General features: G+C 41.8%; 5 protein-coding genes across 5 annotated transcripts; 3 read left to right on the forward strand and 2 right to left on the reverse strand.

Annotated features, from left to right (window-relative positions):
- Positions 1-1,351: 1,351 nt before the first annotated feature.
- Positions 1,352-1,965, reverse strand: K444DRAFT_549277 (ribosomal protein L13; the record flags this gene model as incomplete). The annotated part of the gene is made up of 2 exons (XM_024876442.1): positions 1,352-1,888; positions 1,945-1,965. The coding sequence occupies 2 exons, from the start codon at positions 1,963-1,965 to the stop codon at positions 1,352-1,354; spliced, it is 558 nt and encodes a 185-aa protein (XP_024726092.1).
- A 222-nt stretch (positions 1,966-2,187) lies between these two features.
- Positions 2,188-3,504, forward strand: K444DRAFT_657886 (Cu,Zn superoxide dismutase-like protein). The gene is made up of 4 exons (XM_024886200.1): positions 2,188-2,312; positions 2,376-2,505; positions 2,574-2,651; positions 2,705-3,504. Exons 1-4 carry the CDS (start codon positions 2,289-2,291, stop codon positions 3,208-3,210), a joined length of 738 nt encoding a protein of 245 aa, XP_024726093.1. The 5' UTR covers positions 2,188-2,288; the 3' UTR covers positions 3,211-3,504.
- A 2,146-nt stretch (positions 3,505-5,650) lies between these two features.
- On the forward strand, positions 5,651-7,458 carry K444DRAFT_648891 (uncharacterized protein; the record flags this gene model as incomplete). The annotated part of the gene is made up of 6 exons (XM_024885516.1): positions 5,651-5,665; positions 5,720-5,869; positions 5,922-6,257; positions 6,309-6,470; positions 6,517-7,386; positions 7,438-7,458. The coding sequence occupies 6 exons, from the start codon at positions 5,651-5,653 to the stop codon at positions 7,456-7,458; spliced, it is 1,554 nt and encodes a 517-aa protein (XP_024726094.1).
- Positions 7,459-7,797: 339 nt separating this feature from the next.
- K444DRAFT_477204 (uncharacterized protein) lies at positions 7,798-8,405 on the reverse strand (the record flags this gene model as incomplete). Its single annotated transcript, XM_024872947.1, has 2 exons — positions 7,798-8,235; positions 8,322-8,405. Coding segments are annotated over 2 exons (522 nt in total), but the record flags the coding sequence as incomplete, so codon positions are not given.
- Positions 8,406-12,180: 3,775 nt separating this feature from the next.
- On the forward strand, positions 12,181-12,786 carry K444DRAFT_638706 (uncharacterized protein; the record flags this gene model as incomplete). Its single annotated transcript, XM_024884295.1, has 3 exons — positions 12,181-12,223; positions 12,285-12,583; positions 12,763-12,786. The coding sequence occupies 3 exons, from the start codon at positions 12,181-12,183 to the stop codon at positions 12,784-12,786; spliced, it is 366 nt and encodes a 121-aa protein (XP_024726096.1).
- Positions 12,787-26,499: the final 13,713 nt, after the last annotated feature.

The raw sequence follows: 26,499 nt of genomic DNA on the forward strand, positions 1-26,499 counted from the left end.
ATAATTGTTCCCTTCTTCATCATTTCCAATGACCGTGTCCTCCATCTTGACATTGAGAGGAGTGGGACTCCGGCCCTTATTGTGTCGATTACACTAGATCAAAGAACCCAGGCTGGTAGGAATGTTGTTGCCGTGTCGGCCACACTGGATCGCAGAGCCTAAGCTGATACGCATGGTGTTAACTAGGCGCCAAGAATGGCCCCTTTCTTTCGATCTTGTCGGTGAGTTTGATATTGAAAGGACCAGAATCTTCACCTCGGACACCCGAAAAGAACCAGCCATGTTGACCACATCGGTTGGGTATGGAATCTCTTCTTAGATACATGCGATCCATTCATTGCTGACTTAGGAGTATTTAGCAGAACAGCAAACGCATCGAACTTCGATGCCGCCAAAGCTCCGAGTTAATCGATAGCCAACAATGACTTTCACCTTAGAAGATGTCGACACCCAGGGTGCCAAGACGCTCGAGTCTTCAGACAGAACTCCGCATTCATGAAACACACGGATAAGCACACTCGACCATACAAGTGTCCAATCTCCGGTTGCAAAGTCAAAGACTTCGGCAACGCAGGAGACTTGAGACGTCACCGTCGAGAAGTCCACACTTCTCCTGCATTCATCTACCCTGTAGTCACATGCAAGAGGCATCGCAGAGGCATCGGATGAAAGGACAACCTCGTTCAACATCTCAAGCGCACTCACGGTGAGGATGTTGTTATCGAGCCAGCACTTGCATCTAGCTACACAACGAATGGAAACAGGGATGTTGTCACAAGTCCAAACGGAGAGAGCTCACCGGCTGGCGAGAGCGGGGAGTCGGCCGGCGGTGAGATGGAAATTGTAACATCGAAGGCGACGGACAAGGCGTCCTCGGTTGCTAAGCTGCAGGAGCTGCAACCGTTGAGGGATGAAGCGATGGCGAAGTTCGATGATGATATTGCAGCGTGGAAGAGAGTTCTGTCTTTCATGTAGCCCTCGACTGGAGTTTATGGTTCGGGTGCTGCAAGGAATTCCTTTTAACAGGGCAAAAATAAATCCTTTGCTTCTGACATATCCTCCGAAAGCGAATGTTCCGCTTGGACACCGTGCAATCAACAACTGACTGACTGACGAACTTAAGGGTTTTAGCCGCTGCCTTAGTTGGAATGACGTGAGTATTCTTGTAATGTTGTTTTGCTCAGGCGAGCTTTTTTGAGGTGGCAATCCGGATTGCCTTTGGTGACAACAGGCCATCCTGATTTGACGACAGGCGCCATCTAGAAGCTCCTGCGTGTTCCTGATATATACCCATACAATGCACCTGCAATGCCTTGTGCCCTATAATACACTTCCACCCCTTCTATCATCTTCATAATCTCGCCTCCGTCCCCACCGGCTCCTCCACCCCGGTCGGCCACTGCGCAATCCTACTCTTCCCATTAAACCTGACAATGTTCGCCTTATACGGATGCGCCTCGCCCTCAAACGCCTTCAACCGACTCAATCTATCATCCCTCAGCCTATTCTTCGGCAACATCCCACTAACAGCCTTCCTCAATACCTCCGCGCCTCCAAGCTTCTTCATCAACTCATCCATCGTAACACTCTTCAAACTCCCCGGTCTGGTGTTATGGCGATAGTATGTTTTCTGCCAGCGTTTCTTGCCGGTTGTGTGTAAGGCATTGCAGTTTGTTACTACGACGTAGTCGCCGCAGTCGGTGGACGGGTCCCAGATCGGTTTGTGCTTGCCCATGAGGAGGACTGCTATTCGGGACGCCAGGCGGCCCAGGGAGGGGGGTGTGAGGGTGAGGGATTGCGGGTGAGGGAGGGGTCGGATGGTGGAGAGGGCGTGGTGGGGGGTGCTGGCAGAGATGTGGTGCCAGGTGCGGGAGTAGGCAAGTTTTGTCTGGAGGAGAGGGAGTTAGGAGAGCTGTTTTTGTAGATAGATTGGGTGAAGGTTACCAAGCCGTTGGTTTGAGACATCTTTGCTGGTGGCCCTCAGGCCGATTGAGGTCGAGTTGAGAGCAGGAGAGCCGTCGGTAAGATGCTGCTCTCGATTTCGTGAGTCGTGGTCGCGAGGTGAGGTCGTGACTTTTTGATGCCGCCAAGCCTGATCGGGAGGATTTTCTGGGTCTTCGGCGAATGGTCAATTCTTGCCGAAGCGAAGCCGCGATTTCAAAGCATGGGGAAGTGATATTCGATGACACTTCTTCAACTCCTCAAAAGCTTTCTTAGAAACGCTCTGACATCAAGGCAGCCACTCTACAGAACCCCATCAAGGGCATTTTCTTTCTAAAATCATCACCATGGTCATCACAACTCCTTTCCAGGTCAGTTCTCCGTACTTTTCGCCATCGGTCGTGTCACGTGTGACCTCACACTGACTGATGAAGACCCTTTTTGCAGTGCCTATGACCTGCGAGAGCTGCATCAAAGACATCTCAGGTTCATTGTTCAAGCTCAGCGGCATTCAAAAAGTAGAGGCAAACCTCAAAGATCAGCTGGTGACCATCGAGGGAACAGGTTCGTCCCGTCATTTCATGCATGTCACTCGTTTGGCATTGAACCAGGCCTTGACTGTGCAATTTTAGCTGCGCCATCTGCCATTGTTGCAGCCATCCAATCGACTGGGAGAGATGCCATTCTCAGAGGTACCGGTGGTTCAAACAGTGAGTTCATGCAATTTCACATCATCTGGTCTTTTCTTAATCATGTTGATTAGGTGCGGCGGTCTGCATTCTTGAGACGCATTCGAATACCGTGTCAGATAAAGTACGTGGTCTGGCACGGATGGTTGAGGTTGCTCCAAATCTAACACTTATTGATCTCACCATTCGAGGACTGTCTCCTGGCAACTATTGGGCTACAGTTCGAGAGACTGGGGACATATCCAACGGAGCAATTTCTACGCGGGGTATTTGGACCGATCCAAAGGAGGGTGCTCTCAAACCAAGAGGTTTCTTGGGAACTGTGCAGGTTGGCAAGGATGGCATTTGCAGTGTGTTCCTTGACAAACCGATACAGATATGGGAGATGATTGGAAGGGGAATTGTGGTGTCGAAACAGCACGAGGGCGAGGGGAAGTTTGAGAAAAATGATGAGGACACCTTGGTTGGTGTGATTGCGCGGAGTGCAGGAGTTTGGGACAACGACAAAACTGTCTGCTCGTGCTCGGGGAAGACTCTGTGGGAGGAGAGGAAGGATGAAGTGAAGAAGGGGATGCTGTGATGATATATGAGGCCATCAGACGAGAAATGGGCTGCCAAGCGATGTGATGGGGTGATGGTGGTTCGATTTACAAAAGAGGTAAAGTGACAGAAGACTTGCAGGAACTCTGAGGCTTCGACGCCGAGTTTAATCTTACCTTTATGGTATCAAACGGCAAAGCTTTCATGCGTTTCTAGCCGCGTCTCGGGACCCTGTGAGTGGATATGCCAAGAAATGCTTGTTATGAGGCAGGATGCCTCGAGAGGAGGATCACATCGGGTTCCAAACAACGGGATAGTCTCCGAAGTTGACGGCTCCCCAACTCGGAAAGCCAGCCCACGGCATTGGGTGCTGGACTTAAAGTTGAGACGAAAACGGGGGAGCTCCTGTCTTGGCGATCGGCCAGTTTAATGCAGCGGGCCGTTCTGCTGTGACTTGATGAGATCACACTGTCGAGGTGTCCGAAGGGGGGAGGGGACCTCAAACAGGCCGATGCCCAAGCGAGTTTCGTCCCGCTTGGCAACGACTACCCTGAGACTGCCAAGCTTCCTGCACACAGGGACGTGATGGGGATCCGATAAGATCGAAGAGCTTATTTGGTGGGTGAGGGGCAAGAATAAGCATCTTGAGAAGCCCACGATCGGCAGTCGCAGGAGAAACGAGTCGAGACGGCATCGTGGCCGAGGATACGCGGTCGGTCTCGGACATGTCGAGGCAGGGCCTGGGTGGGGATTATTGGCTAGGGGTTTGGGGGGGGGGAGATTAGGACTCAGGAACATTGCAAATTTGGCGCGGTCTTGTGATCGGCGTGCGGTTTTTGCAGCTGACGATGCTTTTGGAATAAAGCGGTCATGAGGAATTCAATTGTTGGTGGACACTTGGGGCATTTTCGCGGCGGCAAGTATTGACAACAGGCGAATAGACGACGCGTGATGCGTGGTGGTGGTGGTGAAGCGAATGACTTGATGCGCGTCCAAGCACTTCTAGCGTGTACGCGCCCTGGAACGCCAAGACGCCTCCCGAGACACAAGCGAAGCCGTCGTCGAACCAATGGTCGTCGGTTGCCGCTGATGGAACACTGGCTGCTTTGAAGGGCCCAGCGACCTGAACAGCGGCCGCGCAGGCTTGACATGTGGCCCTGGGGTGCTCGAGGCAGGCTGGGTGTTGGCTGTGGGTGAGGCTTGGGCCAGGGCCAGGGCCATGGCCAGTTGGCAGGAGAGAGATCCCCAGGGAAGCCAACAGCCAACAGCCAGCAGCCCACAGCCAACCCCCCCCCCCCCCCCCCTTTGACGGCGTTGACGCCCACAACGCAGCGACCGCCCATTGCCAGTCGCAGCGTTGCACAGGCTCAGTCACTCCTCCCTGGCCACATCCCTTCGAGCCTGTCAAAAGGCATGAATCCAGCGGAGTGGCCCGCCCCTTCCGTTTCTTTCTGGGACTGCGACTGCGACTGCGACTGGGACTGGGACTGGGACCTGAACTGGAACTGGAACTGGAATGGAACTGGACTGGGACTCGACCGCACTTGACTTGACTTGACTTGACTTGACCCGATCCAGCACACAACCTCTCCCGCACTCCACATTGACACTTCACTCTTCCTTCACACCCACACCCACACTTCACATCACATCACATCGCATTGTCACCTTCCCCATCTCCAATCTTATATCACAATCACCCGCCAACCCGCCCGCCCGTCCGCCCGCCGACACCTCTGCCTCTCCTCTGCCTCCCGGACGCTGCACCGAGCCATCGCATTTCTGGCCCACGGCAGCAAGAGGCCCTCCCAATAAACGCACTATTCCCTTCCATGCATAAAGTACCCACCCACTCTAGCTTCAACAAGGACCCGCCCCGCCGCCGTCTCCCAATCCCACCTCGTGTTACGCGCTGCACTCGTCCTCCGCCCACTCATCTCTTGCACACTTCCAACTGCAACCACTTCCAGTATACTTGCTGCTAGTCAGCAAGATCGTACCTTGCGTTTGCGTTTGCGTTTGCGTCTTCGTCTAACCCTCTTTACATTCCTTTCGATCCCTCACAACCCTTCCTGATCTTGCTAACGATCATCGACACACTCTCTACCTTCTACTTCTCGCCCTCGAGTTGAAACCGCACGACGTGGGCCCCGCCTGGCTAATACTTCTACACCGACAACCCACTAAAGTAATCGAGGAACCCCGCAAAACGCCTATCGACAAACCAGCCACCAGATATTGGATAGTAATTGGGGCTTTGCACAGAGAGAGGAGAGAAGAGAGCGCCGCGGAAGAGCAGAGAGATCGACTTTGGGGTTTGAGTGGCGGAACACAACATTGCGCTTGCGTGAATTTTCGGCCAAGCTTCGCATCAATCCGAGTTTCACAACCACTGACGGCTGGTCGCTCGAGAAGCGACCAGCGATTGAGCACCGAAGTACTACTTCTGAACCAGGAACAATCACATATACATCTGCATAATGTCTTTGAAGCAGGTGAGTGGAGGTGCCCGAGAGCCATTTAGGTTTGGATGCTCACACCCAAAATAGGAAATCGAGACGTGGGTGGCAGCCCTCAACCATTACGATAATAATGAATTCGACGAAGCGTTGAAGGAGTTCGATGGCATTTCGGATACATCCAAGATTCTTTTCAATTGCGGAGTCATTCATGCTACGCTTGGAGAGCATGAGAAGGCTGTACGTCTTGCCGCGCTTCCCTCTGATCTGGCCGAAGGCTAATTGTGTCTAGGTCGAGTGCTATCAACGAGCAGTTCGATTGGATCAGTACCTTGCTGTGGCATATTTTCAACAAGGTGTATCAAATTTCTTGGTGGGGGACTTTGAAGAGGCACTGGCGAATTTCAACGACACACTCCTCTACCTGAGGGGAAACAACATGATCGACTATGCCCAGCTTGGTCTCATGTTCAAGTTATATTCCTGCGAGGTCCTCTTCAACCGTGGGCTGTGTTATATATATCTTCAACAGAAAGAAGCTGGGATGCAGGATTTCTCATTTGCTGTCAAGGAGAAGGTTGTCGAGGATCATAATGTCATCGACGATGCCATCCGGGAAGAGGCGGAGGTCAGATATAGGACTCAGAGAACTGGCTACGCAATTGCTAATACGCTCCAGGGTTACACCGTTTTCTCCATACCCGTCGGTGTGGTATATCGACCGAACCAGGCCAAGGTCAAGAACTTGAAGACGAAGGATTACTTGGGTAAGGCGCGTTTGGTCGCTGCTTCAGATCGCTCGAACGCCTTTACTGGATTTGCTGGATCTGAAATCAAGAATGTGAGTGTTGCTGAGCTGAACGATGATCTATATGTTGACTGTGTAGGCTGGCAAATTGGATGTGAAGGATGATCGACCACCCGAGAATCTCTCATTCGCAGCTACGAATCTTGTGAAACCTGGTCTTCAGAGCAAACGACAACAGTCAGAGCCTCCTATGAATCGCAACGTCTTCCCTCCCACTCCACCTCCCGAATCCGAGAAGACCCAGGCTCCAAACCAGATGAGCAGAGGAGCTTCAGTTCGGAACGGTCCTAAGCCAATGCCCGCCAAACTCAACATTGAGAAGGCTCGTCCGAGAGAAGGGTATGAAGTGAGAGAAAGGCAGGGAACTACGCGCACAGCCTCCGAGTCAAGAGTACCCCCAGCCCGAAGAGGCAACTCTCGTCCACCAGTGCAGAGAAGGACGCCGGAAGAAGAAGAAGATGACTACCCAGGCGAACTCTACGATATGTATTCGGGAACGAGAACGTCGCGGAGTAGCAAAGCGCGACGTCAACCACAATACATCGACGAGGAGGAGGAGTATGCCAGTGATTACGATGATGGATCCTTTGATGAAGGCGAATTCGAGATGGTTTCAAATCGCCCGCCTCCGGGACCACGGTCTCGAGCACCCTCGTCAGTTGGCGGCCGCGGCCAATCACGAAGACCCGACATCAGGAAAATCCGAGTCAAAGTTCATGCGGACGATGTTCGCTACATCATGATTGGTTCCGCCGTCGAATTTCCCGACCTTGTCGACAAGATAAGAGATAAATTTGGGTTACGCAAGCGTTTCAAGATCAGGGTCCGTGACGACGATATGCCAAACGGAGATATGATTACCATGGGCGACCAGGATGATCTTGATATGGCTATTATGAGCGTCAAGTTGACGGCGAGGAGAGAACGTTTGGACATGGGCAAGATGGAAGTGAGTATCTCTTTTCGCCTGATTTCAAAATATAAATACTAACGAGAACAGGTCTGGGTCCAAGAAGTTTGATTGAAAAAATAACGACCTTGATGAATTGAAAGCTTTCACGGTAAATCTATTCTTGGATTTACATTGCATCAATATATACCAGCGAGCGATCTATGCATGAACTAGAGGGGAATGGAGTACAGTCTTGGATTTTTACAATAATTTACACTACACGTCTGTGACGGCTATGTGATTGGGGGCTTCTATGTAGCCGGCAGAACGTGTTCTGCAGATCCGAGAGGAGAGATGTAGCTAGCAATACATCGTTGCGCTCTACTTTTTATGATCTATACCCGCGTGACTCGAAGTCATTCGTCACTCATCTACCTAAGGTCTTCACACGCCCCAATTCTATGCGCTCTACATCGGCATCCTCCGCATCTCCTCGATCGTCCAATACTTCCTCATATTCTCCGCCCCCAGCGTCTTAACCTCCTGCTCCAAATGCGACCAAAGCACCGTCCCCCAACTATCCATCTTCACCTTCATCTGGATCAAACTCAACTCATGCTCGCCACTCCTACAGCCCTCCAAATACTCCTCAAACGCATCCATGCCCTTATGAATCTCCTTATGCTGCCTCAGTAACTCCGCCGCGTTGCGCCCGGCCTTGAACTCGGGCATCTTCTGCGCGAGGAGCGGGAAGATATGCTGTTCTTCTATCGCGTGATGCGTGGACAGGTGCGAGCAGAATTGGAGACCGGTGGAGATGAATTGTTTTAGGGAGAGGTTGGCGGGCCGTTTGTTGCTGAGGCAGGCGTTGTAGAGCATTTGCCAGGTTTGGCGGAAGTGGTTGTGCTGTTTTTTTCCCCACCTCCATTAGCTTTCCCTCTTTTCATCTGATGAAGAGAATGATCAGATTGAGATGATGAAAAACTACTCACAAAATACTCCATATGCTCCGCCATCGAATTATACGTTCTAAATTCCGCAGCGCTCAACTTGGGTAAACTGGGCTCTTCCTCTTTCTTCTCTTCCACGACCTCGTCCTTTAATGCCTCCTTCTTCCCTAGTATCTCACACTCTTTCTCCGCTGGCTTGGATATTCTGTCGACTGAGTCGAGCTCTTCTTTATTCGGGTCTGCCATTATGGTGCGGAAATCCTGTTGGTGCGGGGGGAGGTAGGTAAAGTTGCATCTGCAGATGGGATATTGTATTGCCGGGATAGCTGCTCTTTTGGTGTACTTTGCTGCTGCTGCTGCTGATGCTGTGCTTCGAAGGAGAGGGGAGAGGAGAAGGGTTAGCAGGAATGGGCGCATGGAGAATGAGGAGGGGGCATGGCGAAGAGGAGAAACAAGGTAATTATTCAGGCTCGAGATCAGCTCAGGAATAGAGGGATGCTGATTGGTGTGGTGGGGGTAAGGCTTTTTGAAAGTCAGCAATCGATAAGCTCGGAGCGGAGGTTACTCAGTACTCGCATCAGGGGTGTTTGCCGAGGACCGATATCACGTGGTGTGGCTAATTTGACGTCGTGTCTTCCTGAGAGATATTATCTGGTGAAGGATATTAGTAGCATTGAGGTACCAAGTGGTGCTGTGATGGCGCTTTCTCAGTGAGTAAACTGGAATTGAATTGCTCCCAAATCTTCTTTGGGAAGCAAGTATGTGAACACCAAACGTTCCATGTCCAGCAAGGACAATTAAATCACACTTGACGGCATCTCATTCCTTGGACTTCTCCTCTTCTGACTTCACGACGTCCATGTTGGCCAAGGAATATCCTACCAGCGCTGATTTAATTGTATCAAGGTGACTGGAACATGCAGAGGATATTGTTCCCTGCAGTTGCAGAACAATCAAAGGCATTGGATTTTGAATGTCCTCGTTTAGCATGGGACATTTGAAAGCATTTGATTCTGATTGTACCCAGTAAACATCGAACGTTTGAAATAACTTAAAATTCAATGTACTTGTTAGTCATAGAGTAATTGAAAGCAGTGGTGTTCCCATCTCTAGAATGTTGAAGTCAATTTCAGCGGCCCCTACCACAAACGCGAAAGATGGCATAGCCCGTTGAAAGCAATGTGAACCCACAAGCGTTATTGGAATGTGTCATAGTGACTCCAGGTCGGCGGTTTCTTCTGATGTCGTAGCCCCTATCATCAAGCCTTGATGTCAAGCACGCTTCCCTTTGCCAACTGATTCAACTTCTTGGTCCTTGAAGGCTATTAGGTCTATTATGCTACGAGGAAACGATTTGTTGCTTTTGGTTTTTATGTGATATTTTGCGTCTCGTGCAGCTTTTCTTGAGCTTTATCGGTCCGATTCTTGAACTCTTTGTGATTTAATCTTGTTAAGTTACTTGATCAGGCTTTCAAAGTAGCAAATTATGCGTCTAGCTAAGGATTGCTAGCCATCTCAACCACTGGAGCAAACAAGCGGCTACAAAATAATAAAATGACAGCTGAGCAAGAGCATATTGTGAACTGGTTGTGGACAATTAAACGCCTCTATAGACAAGCACTGATTCCGGTTACCAAACTCTCCGACGAGTACCGCCATATCCACAACCGCGCCTTGAACCCCTCTCAATCACGCAATTCCCACCCTAATCGGTACAAGGATGACCAGATACCATGCGAAGTATTCCTCAACCTAGCCGAAATTTTCCATGGCGATCAACCCTGCGAGGAAGAGCGACGAGCTGAAGCGAAACAACCAGCCGGCTCGCCGTTCCTTCTATGACCACTAGCTGAAGATCCTAACGTACAAGCTGACATCTCCGAATTCTGGGGACCAGAGGTCAAGAACCAAGTTCGAGACCAGTTTAGCAATGGCCGAGAGCGTGACCACGGAGATTACTCTCGCCACGGCGCTGATCGATACCCTCAAGACCGACCGAGACGTAATAAATACTCTTCCGAGGAGGAATACCGTAACCAACATCAGGGTGCTCCTAGGCCAGCCGAATGCCACGCACACTACGGATCAACCGAAGAGGAAGAACCCAAACGTCACGGCCAGAACAGTATTCGACACATACACGTGTTCACCCAGAATCGATTGAAGCCTCTGAGCCGTTCGACGCACAAAGGACCTTTCGAAATGTCCTTCGCTCATAGCCAATTGGATAGTATCCGTCATAGACATGTATTTGCCTAGCATTTCGAAAAGTCCGAGCGTCTTTGCCCAAAGGTATAACCTCCGAAAATTCTGCCCCTCTTCGGCTCTTCAACCTTGATACTCCTTCCCTATCACAACTCCCGGTCTGATCAGGCCCAACCCCTTGGTACATACCAAAGGGAGTACTGATTGTTCACATTCGTTACACCCTTCCTCCCTCATTCAAGGCCCTATCCGTCCCTGCCATCCCCGCTACTGGTCTGAAAACCTTGGCGGTCTGAAAACTTACCTCCACTCCCCCTCTAATGCCCCAGTCATGAAGTCAAGACTTCCTTTCTTTCTCGCAGCTCTGCTGCTTACGCTCCTTGATCCAATTGCAGTCTTCACTACTTCGGTGCCTAATTAGATAAGGACTAACACTCCCGTTTTCTCTAGGCCTCCGCTTCCGAACATCCAAATCTCGATTCCAGGATTTCCTGATCTTCCGACGTTCCATTTGTAAGAGTCTTTCATTTTGAACAGCCAGTCTCCCATAAATAGCGGGCTTCTCAAGTCTCATCGACATGAGCCTTTTCGTTCTCCGCCAATAGAAGAGCGCTGATATAAATGTCCTAGGCCCTGCCTGATTAATTGTGGCGACAGCGGAGGAGGCGGACCGGGAGGTGGAGGAGGTTCTCCTGATCCTAACGTAAGTCTTCTCCTTCTCGGAGCGAGATATGCCTCGGCACCCCTTGCAAGACTATTAGGACCTAGACACGTCTTTAGGGAAGAAGCTCGGAGAAAACTCTCTTAACTCTAACTCCTTCCCTTTTGGAGCCAATGCTGATCATATTTCCGAGGCCTAGCCCCCTCCACCTGTCACAGATCCCGAACCCGACAACAATAGCATTGAAGAACCTTCGTCGAGTCAAAGATCGACTTCATCATCGACCTCATCTTGCAGAACAGCCACAGCCTCTGATTGCTCCACCCTTTTAACAGTCAGCATATCTGGGACTGTGACTTCTAGCTTCATATCTACCTCTTGTACGATAGTCACAATGTGTTCGGCCACAAACTCTTCGACAACCTCGACGACCACGGCCTCGAGGAAAGCAATTCCAACCTACTATATGATTGAGCCGAAGCTCGGTGTATCTTATGAAGTTTTGTCAAGTTTTACCAACAGGCTGAAGGCTGAAAATGATCCAAGTAAGCTTGCAGTTACCGAGGATGCAGAGGATCAATTTTTGGCCTACTGATATCTCCCCTTGCTTCCGAATCAAGTAGAATTCTACACGCAAGACCCCGCGGTATGTGGTACTATGGAATATGAGATCACATCTAATTTGAATAGGTCGGCACAATCATCCCATAAGTCGGTGTAACGTCCCCAGACATCTGGGCTAATCCGACGGGGCCTGTCGATCCTGACGATCCTAACCCCACTCCAAGCCTTGCAGGGGACTCTATTGCTTCAACTTCCGCTCGCAAACCGCGCAACAGCATGCTGGTGGGAGCGGGGGAAGAACTGAGTTTCCAGGAACAATGAGAGCCAAGACAGGTGATAGTACCTCTGACCGCCCTAAAGCAACAGGACCCTGCACCCTGGTCACGTAGGGCTATCTCATAACCACAACATGTTGAGATAGCAACTATTCAATCATACGCATATAAGGTAGAGCCACTGGGTTATGTCAATATGTACCTTGTCGACAGTGGAATTGACCTGTCCAGCCCGGTGAGTACGTCATCCAACTGTTCCCCTCTCATGCTGAACATTAAAGATATATCAAAACTACACAGATGTACACGGAGAGGAACCAAAATGGTTGTATCCAGGTGAAAATGTTGACGATGAGGGCTACCCATTCCAACTCCGTGTCGGTCAAAAAGATGACAAGGAGAAAAAGATTCAGCACAGAGCAGTTGCCAGCCTGCCATTTGGGTTTCCCCCCATAGGCTCGTTCAGTGCGTCTAGCGGTCGAATCCCAAAGTTGGGAGATCCACTCTTTCCAATGTACGAGGCTACACAGGCCCTTATTGACACAGGTATTGTTATGACCACTGCCTCCGGCAATTGGGGACAAGAATCAGTATGGGGGGTAAGTCATCGAATGTTTCCTTCAAAGTTGCCACACTAATTTCCCGGCCCCTGGAGTCGACGTCTTTGCACCTGGCCGGGACAATGTCTGCGATGGCCCCAAAACCAAGAAGGATGGAACATCACAAGGTAAGGCTATAATCCCCTATTTGTAACAGAATTGCTAATAATCATCGATAGCCTCTTCTGCCACCGCTGGTCTGATTGCTTATTTCCTCAGTGTGCCTAGCCGCCTTGAAAAAATCCAACCAAACTTTGCCTCTACCTCACAATCAGGTGTGGATTGGTCCAACACGGTCAAGAACCATCTCAAGGCCAAATCTTTCCCGAGAGCGCCAAACCATCCCAACGTCAACGTTATCTGGAATGGCGAAGTGCCAGAACTGCTGAATGGGGCTTTTGCGTGCTCTATACATCCGGACTTTTTCAGAAAGCGCCAAGAAGCTTCTGATATCTGTGGATCTTCCGCAGGCCAAGTCCAACTCCCGATACGTCTTCAATTCAAAGTTTAGCCTCTGCATCTTCTGCCTCCGCCCCCTCCTCCCTCAAGTATGCAATGCATCCCTCAACTCGACGGCTGGGAATGGGTTGGTTACATGGCTGTCGGGTGGGTCACCATTTACCTAGACCACCTGAACCGCTTTATTGATGTCGACCCGTGGCAGTGCCTCGGGGTCTTTCGCACTTCCAACATTGCCATTTTCGTCAGTAACTTGGTAAGTCCTCCCTTCCTACCTTACTTCCTAAACTTCCTCGTTCCTTCTACTGGAGCTTGAAGTCTTAGCCTGTCTACCGTCCTGGCGTGATAGAATGCTGGTATGCTCCATGTCGACAGTGTAGATATCTCCAACTTGATTAAGACTATTGCAGGCAGCTGGAGAGCAGGCGATCTTACCGGTGGTCAGGACTGGGACACCGATAATTGGTTCGTTCAGGTTCGTGGCCGTCCTTGTGATTAGAAGCATTGATTTCTCGTCTTGGCTTGCTTCGGCTACTTGCTCGAAGTTAGGCATACGAAGATGAGCATCGTTTTGGCATCTTACATGGGTAGGCTTTCTTTTCGATGGACTTGGCGGGAAGTTCGGTCTTCTTTGGGAAGGGAACAAGTCGCCACAAAGTCTTGAATGCATTGTTTCTCGCATTTGGTGAAGCTGATGCTACCTTTGTTCGTCATTGGATGGCAATTAGATTTCTTGGAGAATTGGCGTTTTGCGTCTGCTAGAGAAAGATACCCCACTAGAACTTGCATAGACGTTGGTTGTCGAATGAATTCAACAAATTTTCACTGAATCAACTCTCCCCTTAGAAATGAGGTGTTGTGAGTGCTCGCCTTCTTGCGCACTCACTCATACCTTCACAGTGTAGATAAGTCCAAAGGGGTGATAGTTTCAGACAAGTGCGGGACTGTCGATTAGCTCCCAGTATAAAGTGATCACTTCCCTTGGCACAATGAGCAAGAGCCGCCAAAGCGAAGCAGCCGATAATCTAGAGATATGGAATAGTGGCTTGTGTAATTGTACCAACTTGACATGGGACATCTTGTCCCCAATGTTACACACCGAATGAGAACAATGCGTTCTCAATGTTCGGAACTTGATGGGAAGAATACGTCCTTAACATTCAAAGATATATAGGAATAAACAAGTTCTCAATATTCAAAACTTGGTATGGAGAATAACCTTAAGTTTTCACTATTCAAATTAAATACGGCCTGCTTCGTCGTGTTCACCGTCCCTCAATATGGGCAAGCACGTACAGTATGCAATTGCAAAGTTTAATATAAAAACTGCCAATGTGCATGACGCACTAGAGAGGCAAAAGGGCTTCTCCGGGCGCTGCCCTGTTCAACTTGGGAAAGAACGGCTTGTTCTTGAGTCCAATTTCTAGCCTCGGTCAGGGCTCGGTACTCTTGGTCTCGTATTCTCGTATCCCGGCAGTCCGCCTTTTCAGTTGGTCTGGGTTCTCCACCTTCAGCAGGTCCTGGCTCCTGCGCAAGCAGGAATTATCCCACATTTAACAACTATTTAAAGCCGGTCTTGCAAAGCAAGGCAATTTCGCGAAGCTTTTTCTGAAAATCTCTCCCTGTCGCTGACGATGCATGACGACGAAGCAAAGTGGTGGAGTCGTGGGCAACCCTGCACGTAATCAAGATGAACGACTCCCTCTCCAGCCACTCCGAGCACGGGGGGCAGTGATGGTCTACACCGCTTTGAAGGTCAAAGTCCAAGATAAGATCGCCAAGACCTGAAACGACGCCCGCGCCGTCAGAACAAGCATCCTGGAGCCCGACAAGCTCCCGCCATGCGGCAGATGTTCGCAATAACTGACATGCCAAGCAATAGGGGACTTGTACCGCAGACGTAAGCTGCGTGAAGGTTCCGGATCCTCCAGCTCACCGGCAAGACACTTTCCACTCCGGCGTCAGAAGTACTAACCCGAGCTGATCTTCTGTAATCTGCGGATCAGACAATACCAGGCTGGCTGAGGGAATAACAGCCTGTCCGGGAAAGCCTCTCTGCAGCCATTGCAGACCCTGATCGGCCAATCCCGTGGCCAGCACTTCCTTGCTGGTCAGACAGTGTTGGTTCGATTGCGATGGGGATGCCCTGAGACACGCGTCGGATTGGCCACATCGCCAGCCTGCGCCTTGCTGCGTGCTACGCAGCATGCCAGCTCAATCTTGGTTTGAAACTTATCCCAATGGCCTGCGTGTGCAGCGATGAGATAAAGCGAGCCACCCCCCCTCCCTCCCCTTCTCTCTTCCGTCCACGCAAACATCACTCACTTCCCCACCACCAATCCAACCCCATTGCTTACCAACACTCTTTCTGTATATCCTCAGATAGTAACACATCTCGCAAATATGCCTGCCCAAGAAGTTCAACAGCCCCAAGCCCAGCAGATGGAGCTCCCAACCACCGGTGCTACCGAGCAACCCGTAAGCCCGTCCCACCTCACCAATGCCCAAACACAAAGTTCAGGACTGACATGTTTTCCAGCGCCCTGCTGAGCAGATGACCGCCGAGCCCGTCAGCATGCGTGGTGGTGAAGCAGGCGAGATCTGCTGTGGCATGTAAGTCGATGCTCCCGCCAATTGCATGCAAGTATTGGAAGCCGAATGCTGATTTCCACTCCAGCTGCGCCGGTCTCGCATGTTTCGAGTGCTGCGAATGCTGCTGCTAAATGCACATCACGATATAATCAAAGGAGGAATGCACGTTATACCCCAGGAAGCAAATGGACGTGGCGTTGGATCGGATCGAGATAATTGTCGAATGGGCTTCCGTTGCGAGAGGGAGCATTGGCAGACTACTTTTATTCCTAGTAGCTTGCTTTTTGGAATTTGAAGATCCACATCAACACCCTCTTGCCTTTGCTTGATGAATCGCATTTGAAACACTGTCAATCTGATTTCGCCGAACCCCCGGTTCATCCGATGGAGCAAAGTTGCCTACCCATGCTATCAATTTGGGACCACTATTTTCTATGTTTAACTTTCACCTATCTCTCCACTCCAATCATATATCCTCGACAACAGTTTCAATCGAGAAACAGAAATCCGCCAGAATTTCTCTGCCCAGGCTGCGTGAATGGTAAAGGCTGAAGTAAGCCTGTGGCTGCAGAATGCAATTATCGGCCGCCTGACAGCATCAGAATCCTTGGCAGCGCCATAGTCCGATGGACACTACCCAGGCGCCAGATTCTATCACTGGAATAACGTGAGAATTGGCGTGGAAACACCCTGGTGGGGAGCAGTATCCCAAACTTGTCGATTGCCGTTCCATTCAATTTCTTCCAATATTACCGGCGAGGCAGCAGCAATCTAGCCTCCAATTTTCACCCATATCGTTGTGCTTCTTTCCTTCTCTGATGTTCACACGTTCTCAGGAATCGGTGAAGGGAATGAAAATAAGATGGTCCATTTGAGGCAGGTGTTCCAACACAAATGCGCTAGATGTTACTATTATTTTGGGAATCTGTTTGGATTCTCAAAGCCGTGCATATACTCTCATGTGTGGATTGTAACTTATAGGCTTGCCAGAAAAGTATCAGGCAGAAGAAAGAACAATGAGCTGAGCGTCTCCACGAGCAAGTACAGCCTCGATAAACCATACAAGAAACCAATGCCCATGCTAAGTGCCAGAAAGACCACAGGTCGACAGTTACGATTGTTTTACGCACGAAATCCTTCCTCTCTTTCTTCAATCTGATTCTGTTGAAAGCCACAAGCCAGACTCCACGAATACCCCGTACCAAAGGTCCAACGCTTGTTGCAACTGCTGCAATCCGCCACAGGATATTCCCCACATTCGTTGGAAAGTTGGAAGTTCTAAGCTATGAGATGGATCATACCAAAGAGCATTCCGCCCAAGACAGTACTAGCCCATCCCAGGTACCCTCCTTCAAGCACATCAGCCTTGTCTGCAAGACTTCGGGGGAGGGCATGCTCCGGAATTGAATATCCATAGCCGGTGGACATCCCCGCGACGTGTTGGGGTCCAATTTCCCCAAAGGATACCATTTCCTTGTGAGTAGGATATCGAGTCGCTTCCAGCATATACAGGGTTTTGACATCCTGAGGTTTCCAGTGGCCACCTCTATTTGGGATTCTGGATGTTTCTCCGCATAGCGGGCGATCAACTGGGCTATCTGCCATATGTTGTGGACGACGGCGAGGAGCTTGACAAAGTGGTCTGCGATACTCTTGACTTCGATCTCCGACTTCGATAAGGTTGGGACCTACGCTGTGATGCTCATCTCGCGCGCAAGGATAAGTTGAGACCCGCTTAGAGCCCAATGTTCCCCCCGTAGGCGCAGGAGGTTCAGGATCATGTCATGGAGATCAAGAAAAGGGTGACACGTGTCACGTTCAGAAAATTTGTTTGACTTGAGGTCTGCCAGGATGTCTCGCACGATGGTTGAGTTCTTGTCTTTTGCTTTTGGCATAGTTCTCTCCCTTTTTTCTAGCATCCAGAAGCGCCCATTTTGTGATCTGAGGGGTCGCCATCAGCTGAGAGAGAGGGTTTCTTGCGTGCTTTTGAGATGATATCGAAGAAATAGCTTCCTCATAGTCATCAATAAGCTCCGGATTTGTGTTGGATCCAGTAGAAGTTTCAACGTTCCGTATTCGTGGTCGGTCGCTGTCATGGGAAGGACCAGACCTTCTGTACCTTAGTCAGCGGCATCCACGCTAGCCTCCTTAAGAGGCAGTAGCGGTTCGTCCATTAAAATACATATATTTTGATCTCTTCTTCTTCCTCGACATGGTAGTAATATAAGGTTAATTACGTCAAGTAATCCTTCGTAGATTAAGAAGGGATTACGCGCTTCCATACTATTTAAAAATTCCCCGAATACGGATAAATTTGCTTCCGCCATAACTAACCATATCTTATAGAGTAATTAATCTATTAAAGGAACTATTATAACTATCTTCCGGCTATTTTATGGATCGAGGAAATCCAGATCTTGGCTCCTTATTAAGTACTAAGGAAGAGCCCTCGAGTATGTAATTTAATTAGGTCTATTAATTAGTTAAATACTATATCCGACTAAGTCCGGTTATAAACCATATATTACTAAACTTTAAATTATCGAAATCTATAACTAATTCTATCTAGAATTACCTTATAGATCTAGAACTTGCCTTCTTATAAAAGCCAAATAGGATCCCGAGTAAATTATTAGTTTATAGCTTTATCTAACCTTAGTATTAAGCTAATATCTCTCTATATATTATAGCCGGGGCCAAGGTAAATCCTAGTAACCAAGAGAATTAAATAGTTAATTTATTAAAAAATCCAAGTTTAAATCTCCCGAATTCTTAATTTCCTTATCTTCTATTATTAGTAAATATTATTAATAGCTACTACTAGTTCCTGACTATTTTTTAGACCGGCTTTATATAACTAGTCTAGTATAACTAACTATTATATAACTAATTAATATATAACTAACTAATATAATATAATCCGTAATTATATTATAACCTATTTCTATTTCTATAATTTTCTTTCTTTTTTCTTTAGAATATAAATAGCTATAAGAGTTATAGGATCTCTAATCCGCTCTTATATTAATGGTTTCTTTTATAAAAGGTCCTTTACTAATATAACTAAAATAATATTAAATTTCCTATTACTAGATTATATTTTTTTTATTAGATCTTTAATAAATTTATAAAAAAGCCTTTCTTATTAAGAAATATATTAAGAATCTAGTATTTATCTAGAGATAATTATTATTTTAATTATTATTTATAACTTCTAATATCTCTTATAAGATTCCTAACTTATCTAACTATATTTTATTATTAAAGTAACTATAATTAAATCCGGAAGAAGTATGGAATCTCTTTATTAAAATAACTAGATTAGCTAAACTAAGTAATAATAATAGTTTAAAAGAAAGCTTTAGTATCTCAAATAACTTTTATTCTAAATAATTTTAGAAAAGAAATATTATATTTATTATTATTTTTATAAATAAAATAAATACCGGAGCCTTTCTATATTTTAAAAGTTATCTTTTAAATAAAGATATTAAAGAAGCTATTATTATTATTAAAACTATAAATAAGAAAACCAGAATAGAATTCAAGAATTATACTAAAAATACTATTAGTATTTAAATCTTATATATTAATAATATTAATCTCTTTATATATTTTATAAATTATTTCAAATCCGGACTAATTCCGGAAAATAACTAAAATAACTCGAATAATTCTTTATTTAATAGATTTAACTAGAATTATAGATATTATAGTATCCTAAACTATAAATCTTTTTTTAAAAAAAGTAAGAAAATATAAAATAACCGGAATAATAGAAATAGTAATAATTAAAATTATATTTACTATAAGAAAAGTAATAATTATTATTGTGAGGTGTTTGTTGGTAGGTAATAAGACAATAGAATGAATTAGTATATTGTGAAACCACAGTATTAAATTCAGTACAGAACTAATCTCTGTCCCTCCTGTGAGGTCCAGGGAAGCCCCCTCTAAATAGGAGGCCCCGATGGCATATATACAATTAGTAATTTATAAGCCTAATGCATATGATGTAAACAGTGGTTGGTTGGGATATCGAAGGGCTACCGAACTCCCTGATTGACACCCGCGATATCCGAGGTTCGTCACATGCCCTTAAGTCACGTGCGACCCTGCACACATCACAATTATTATATAAATAAGAATACCTATAAATTAACTTATTAAAATACTTATTAAAAAAACCCAGATAGTAATCCGAATAATAGCTTTAACTTCTCTAAAAATAGATCTTATTAAGGATTCTATTAAAGCTCTTATTAAAGTAATCGAGATTATTAATACTATTATAAATTTACTAATTACTAAAATAATTATAGTAACTTCTATTAAGGAATCTTTAGAGGAATTCGGTACCTATAGGTTAATAATATTAGAACCTTTAATAGCTTTCTTTTAGATATAACTACTATTATATATTATAGATATCTTATATTCTTGGTTATAACCTATAGTAAATAACTAGTTCTTATAACTTTTTTATTTTATATAAGAGAGAAAGCCCTTAATTAGTTCTCTAGACTAAATAAAAATATAATTATATTTATAGCTAAGAGTTTTAAAGAATAAAAGATCTAATTAATTTAATAATTTAATATAAATACCTTATAAGCTCTTTTAAAGGCAAATATAATAAAATACTCATTTATAAATAAATTAGTCTTGGATATATATAAGTATATTACTAAAAAGTAAGACTTATATATAATAGCTAGAGAAAAGAATAAAAATCTAATTATATATTATATTTATAATAGACTAGATCTAATTCTGGCCTTAACTATTAGTTTAAGGGATAGCTATAATACTATAAACGATTTCTATTCTAAGATCTATTTAGTAAAATATAAAGCTTGAGCTTAATACTAATAATTCTAAAACTAGCTTTAAGTCTAGTTTAAGATAATAGAAAACAGATTTTCTATAAAATAATTATATTAGGGATACTTTTCCAAATAGGCTCTATATTATAACTAATTATACTAATAGCTATATTCCCAAAATTAGATAGTAGATTAAGTATAATTACCTCTATAATATATTATTCTAATTACTATACTATAGTAATTAGAGAAACCAAAGAATATTAATAATATCTAGAAGAAATCAGGAAACTCTAATATAATTATAGTTCTATTTATTAGATGTTTTAGCCTTATTAATTAATAATAATAAGCTACTTTTAAGAGATCCCAATTATACTATATAGTTATAGTATTTCCCGTTATTATAACTCCGGCTCCGGTTTATTAACCTTAGTATAAATACCTATACCTATAACCCGTATATTAATTAAATTAGTATAATAAATAAGGAAACTAAAATAGTTATAATTGGAATAACTAGAATAACTATAACTAAAACCAAAATAACTGAAATAACTAAAGTAATTGAAATAACTATAATTAATTTAATAACTAGCTAGTTATTATAATAATAGTTAATACTAATTCTGGCTATAAGAAATATATATTTATTAATAAAGAGATATTCGACTCTTATTAATAATAAATCTATTTTCTAATTAAATCTTAACTATTTTATATAAATATTCCCGATATTACCGGAATCCTATATATAAATAATATACTTTTCCCTTTACTTACTAAGGAAAGAAACTTCTAGGGCGGTTCTTAGCAGGATACTAACTACTTTATTAGTATATTCTATTACCTATACTATAATATCCTCAGAATCTAGTTAGTATAAATATAGATTATTCTTATAATAAATTATTAAGCTATATTATCTATATACTATAAACTATAGAAATCCTATATTTTTCTGGGAAATAGATCTATATATTATTTATAGTATATAAGCTATTAGCCTTTAAAAATAAAGATAATAATAGATTTATTTATATTAATTCAAAAAAGAAATTAAGACTTCCTGAAACTTTAATTATATAGATTAAAACTATATGAGAAATAAAGAAGCCGGAAGCTTTCCGAGTTTCTTTTATAAATCTATTATATATTACTATAGAATTTCCAAGTAATATCTCTAAAACCATAGCCCCGGAAAACTTATTAAACTTAATAGTTATCTAGACGATTTTATTAGATTTATTCCTACCTAACTTTATTTAACTTATTCCAGCCAAGATCTTAAGGGACTTATCTAAGACTTTAATAAATAGTCTTCTCTCTAAAAATATAGTTTAAAGATTTATTAAAGCCATAGAACTTCTCTTTACTAGACGGAAACTACCCCGAAAAGCAGCTAAAGGGAAAACTATTTTAGTAGTATTCCTAAATAGTATCTAGTATATACTAAATACTAATATTTGTATTATAGTATATATAAATAAAAGAACTCCGATTATATTATATCCGGATATTAGATCCCCCGTTAGTCTTATTAACCGTTCTATATTAGCTAAAAGATTCCCGAGTATATTAATTAAGACTCTCGAGGATAATAGTTAGCTAGCTCTTTAGGGGATAAGTAAGAGACCTATAATAAACGAGTATATAGATATATCTATTTATTATAAGACTACGGAATACGAGATAGTAGAATTTCTTACTATCCGGGTCTATATTATAGATAGGCTACTAGAGGGTATCTTCCTTTTTAGTTTAAACTTTATTATTCCGAATACTCTTGATTTCTAATAGAGATATAATAGATCTCTTCTATATTATCTGTAAATAGGAGACTCTAATTTGTATATTCTATTATATACTAAAATTATAAAGGAAACGGAGAAACCTAGGCTAGTAACCGTTTATCTTATAGAAACTATTATTCTTGAATCCGGATAAGGCCAGAATTTACTAATCTATTATTATACTTTATTAACTATAAAAAACGGATATCTTTTTAATTCCTTCCTTTAAGTAGACCTCGCCCTTAATAAATTCGGGACTATAATAAACTATATTATAAACGGAATTCAGAAGCCGCTATTCTTTACTAATTTCGATAGAATACTAATTCGGATACTTACTAGTACTTTCCTTGGAACTCTTAAGAAATACCCTAAGATAATTCCTTATCCGGATTTATTTGAAGTATATAATGTCTTTATAAGCTTAGCAGATATGATTTAAGGAATTCTACTATCTAATACTACGGAACCGGATAAAAAATATCCTACCGGATATCTATTTCTTATATAGCCTCTTACCGAGCCAGAACCGGAACTAGATAAAGCGAATATCTCTATATACTAGAGAGATAATATATATATAAAGATTCGTAGTATACTAGAGAAGTATAAGGAATTATTTCGTTCCTAGCTCGGTTACTTTAATAATAGAGTAACTATACTAATTTCTTTTAAAAACGGTATTAATATTAAGGATTTGTAATAACTACCTTATCCGTTATTTAAAAGGAACTATAATATAATAGATTTTATTTTAGATCCTATAAAACAGGATAGATCCTTAGAGGATATATTACTAGGCTATTTATTACCTGTTATATCTCCTGTTTTTATAGTTTAGAGAAACGGGAAACTGCAAGTAGTTATAGATCTATATTAAGTAAATACTAAGCTAGAATTAAATATATACTCTTTCCCAAAACAGGACGAGGTTCTTTCTACTCTGGGTAGGGCTACGGTTTTCTCTAGCCTGGATATAATAAAAAGCTTCTTCTAATAGAAAATCCCTATTAAAGATAGGTAGAAAGTAGCTCTAGTTACTACTTACTATAGCTATAAATAGTTAACTATAGCCCTTTAAAGTTTAGCTATTACTTCTGCTTTTTTCTAATAAAGAATAGAAAAGCTATTTGGCTAGTATTTCTAGGCTTTTATACTAGTATATATTAATAATATTATTATATTCTCTAAAACTATTAATTAATATTTAAAGAATCTGGATTTAATCCTATTTATTCTAGCAGAATCCGGAATTATACTCTTGCTTCCGAAATATTACTTCGGATAATCGAGTATCTAAGCCTTAGGCTATTATATTTTATGGCTTGGGCTTAGTATATTTCTAGAGAAAGTAGAAGCTATTTCTAATTAGATATTTCTATAAACCTTGGCTTAACTAGAGACTTCCTTTAGGTTTTTCGGATATTACTATAAATTTATAGACTACTATACTAATATTATATCTCTATTAGTAGAGCTAAAAATAATTGGATTACGGAATGTACTAAAACAAGAGACTAAGCAGGCTAACTTTATAGAAAAGATACCTATTCCTCTATTACCTGGAGTTATTATAAGAGAAATACTAGCTACTAGAAAGAAGGCTTATTATAAAAAAGCCAAGGCTAAAGCTAATGCTATTCCGGATAATCTTATAAACTAATACCGTAAAGCCTTTTAAACCCTAAAGGACTGTCTATATAATACCCTAATCCTAATATTTCTAATCTTTAATCTCTTATTTATACTATATATAAATAATAGTAAGAAATGCGGCTATAGTATTACTCTTTATTAAATAAACTCTACTAACAGAAAAGAGAAGCCCGTTTTATACTTATTAAAGACCCTAATCCCTATAGAATAAAACTATTAACTAATAGAGTTAGAAACCGGAACTCTCGTTTAGGCGCTTTAAAAGCTTCTATAATACCTAGATAGTAATAAGCTTATAGTCTATACTAACTACTAAGCTATTATGGATTCCTTTAAGGATAATAGACTAACTTATAAGAAGAGTATTTGTCTTACTAATTAGTATCTTTTCCTGGTAAAATATATTATAAATATAGAGATCTACTATTATTCTAGTAAATCCTATACTAATACTAATATACTCTCTAGACTATAAACTACGGATTCAACTACTATAATTCCTAAACCAATATAATAGCTATATATAAATACTAAAGACGGTTTAATTCTTATAAAGGTATTTTGCCTATTTATTTATTTCGAGGAATTTCTAAGACTAATAAATAAATAATCTATAATTAATAGAAAAAGAGTTATCTATTATTTATTAATTTATATAAATAAATCCTTTATTTAAAAAGTAGTAACCGAAATACCCCGAGATAGGAGCTTTAGAAGAGTCTATTAAACTATATTATAGAAATAGTAGAATAGCCCTAAAAATAAGTCTATTATTACTTTTAAGTTCTTCTGGCTAGATCTATAGTCTAAACTTTTATACTTTCGGGATTTGAATAAAGAAGAATACCTCTATATTCCGGATAAGCTATAGACTATATTCATATATATTATATATAATAATTAAGCTTATATTAGGGGAAATAGAACTTATAACTTCCTATAACGAAATATTTTTATATTATAGCTAAAAAAAAAGACAGATATTTATATATTTAATTGTCTAACTTACTAGCTTACTAAACCGGTAATATATAAGCCATATAGCAGACTTATATCTATTTCTATTTCTAGTTATTAATTATTAATACTTTATATAGATTTTATTACCGGGCTCCCCGAATTAAAAAATAGGAATAATATAGTTTTTCTTTTAACTAACTAGTTAATGAAATAAATTAAAGTTATATCTGGAAAGAATACCTAATTCGGAAAAAACTAGACCCGAGTATATTATAAGAATAGATATAAAGAAATAGGTTTTCTAGAGAACTTAATCTCAAATAAGAATTCCAAATTTACTTCTATATACTAGTAAAAGTTATATAGTATTACAAATACTAGGCTTTTCTTTACTATATCCTATTATACTAAAGTAAATAGCTAGTCTAAAAAGTTAAACTAAACCTTTATTTATACTATATAATATACTATTAATAGTTAATTTAACTAATTAGAATAAGAGAATCTAATTCTAATTATAATATTTGCTTTTAATATTTTACTAAATACCTTTACTAGGTTTCCTTTATATGAACTATAGTATAAATAGAAACTATAGTTCCTTTTCTAGCTAATATAAGCGGTATTCTTTATTTCTCTTACTAAAAAGGAAGCCAAATATTTTATAAAAGAATACTAATCCTTACTAAGAGAGGCCTATAATACTATTATACTAGCTCAAGTATATATAAAGGCAATTTATAATAAAAAAAGGAAACTAGTAGAAATTCATATTAGGAATAAAGTCTATTTGAAATTAGTAAAAGAAGTAAATAATAAATACAAGCTTCTAGATAACTTTATAAAGTTCTCCTTTAATAAAATGGGCCTATATAAGATAATTAGAATTATAATACCGCTTTTATTCGAATTGAAACTACTATCTTAGCTAAGTATTTATCCCGTTATATCTATTAAATACCTGAAACTAAAGAATATAGATCTATATAAAAGAAAGAACCCAGAACCGGAACCGATTCTTATAAATAGAGAAGAGAGATATATTATTAAAGAGATTATAGATAAGGAAATAAGAAGTATACTAGGATAATAATATAGGTAATTATTCTACTAAGTCTATTATATGAGATATAATATAAAGAAATAAAAAATAGGAAGTAAACTAAAAGCAAATATTCCTATACTAGTCAAGAAATTCAAAAGGGATCTCTTAACTAGATACTAATACTATTAATTATTTAGGTATCTTATTTGGAATATTTATATATAGGAATAGTATTTTATAGAAAGCAGAAATTTATATATAAAAGAATTCCGGAACCATATTCTTAGCCTTATTAAATATAAGGCTAGTAATTATTACTAAAATATTTATAACTATAATAGTTAATAAACTAATAAATTAATCTTCTTATTTATATATCTTTACTTATTTATAAACCTCTATATATTTATATACTTTTATCTATTTATATATTTCTATCTATTTATATACCTTTACCCATTTATATATCTTTATATATCTATATACTTCTACGAATTCTACTATATTACCCTTTAGTAGAACCCTTAAAAAGCTAGCAGAAGTAAAGCTTAAGAAAAAGTAATAAAGCCTAGCCGGAAATGCCTT

The sequence above is a fragment of the Hyaloscypha bicolor genome, assembly GCF_002865645.1.
Source record: "Hyaloscypha bicolor E unplaced genomic scaffold K444scaffold_191, whole genome shotgun sequence".
In the NCBI taxonomy this organism is placed as follows: domain Eukaryota; kingdom Fungi; phylum Ascomycota; class Leotiomycetes; order Helotiales; family Hyaloscyphaceae; genus Hyaloscypha; species Hyaloscypha bicolor.

Excerpts from the sequence above, each read along its gene's own strand:
- K444DRAFT_657886 (XM_024886200.1), top strand. The coding sequence starts at position 2,289 with ATGGTCATCACAACTCCTTTCCAG. Across the intron at positions 2,313-2,375 it reads TCATCACAACTCCTTTCCAG|ACCCTTTTTGCAGTGCCTAT; the intron begins GTCAGTTCTCCG and ends TGACTGATGAAG. Across the intron at positions 2,506-2,573 it reads GGTGACCATCGAGGGAACAG|CTGCGCCATCTGCCATTGTT; the intron begins GTTCGTCCCGTC and ends GTGCAATTTTAG.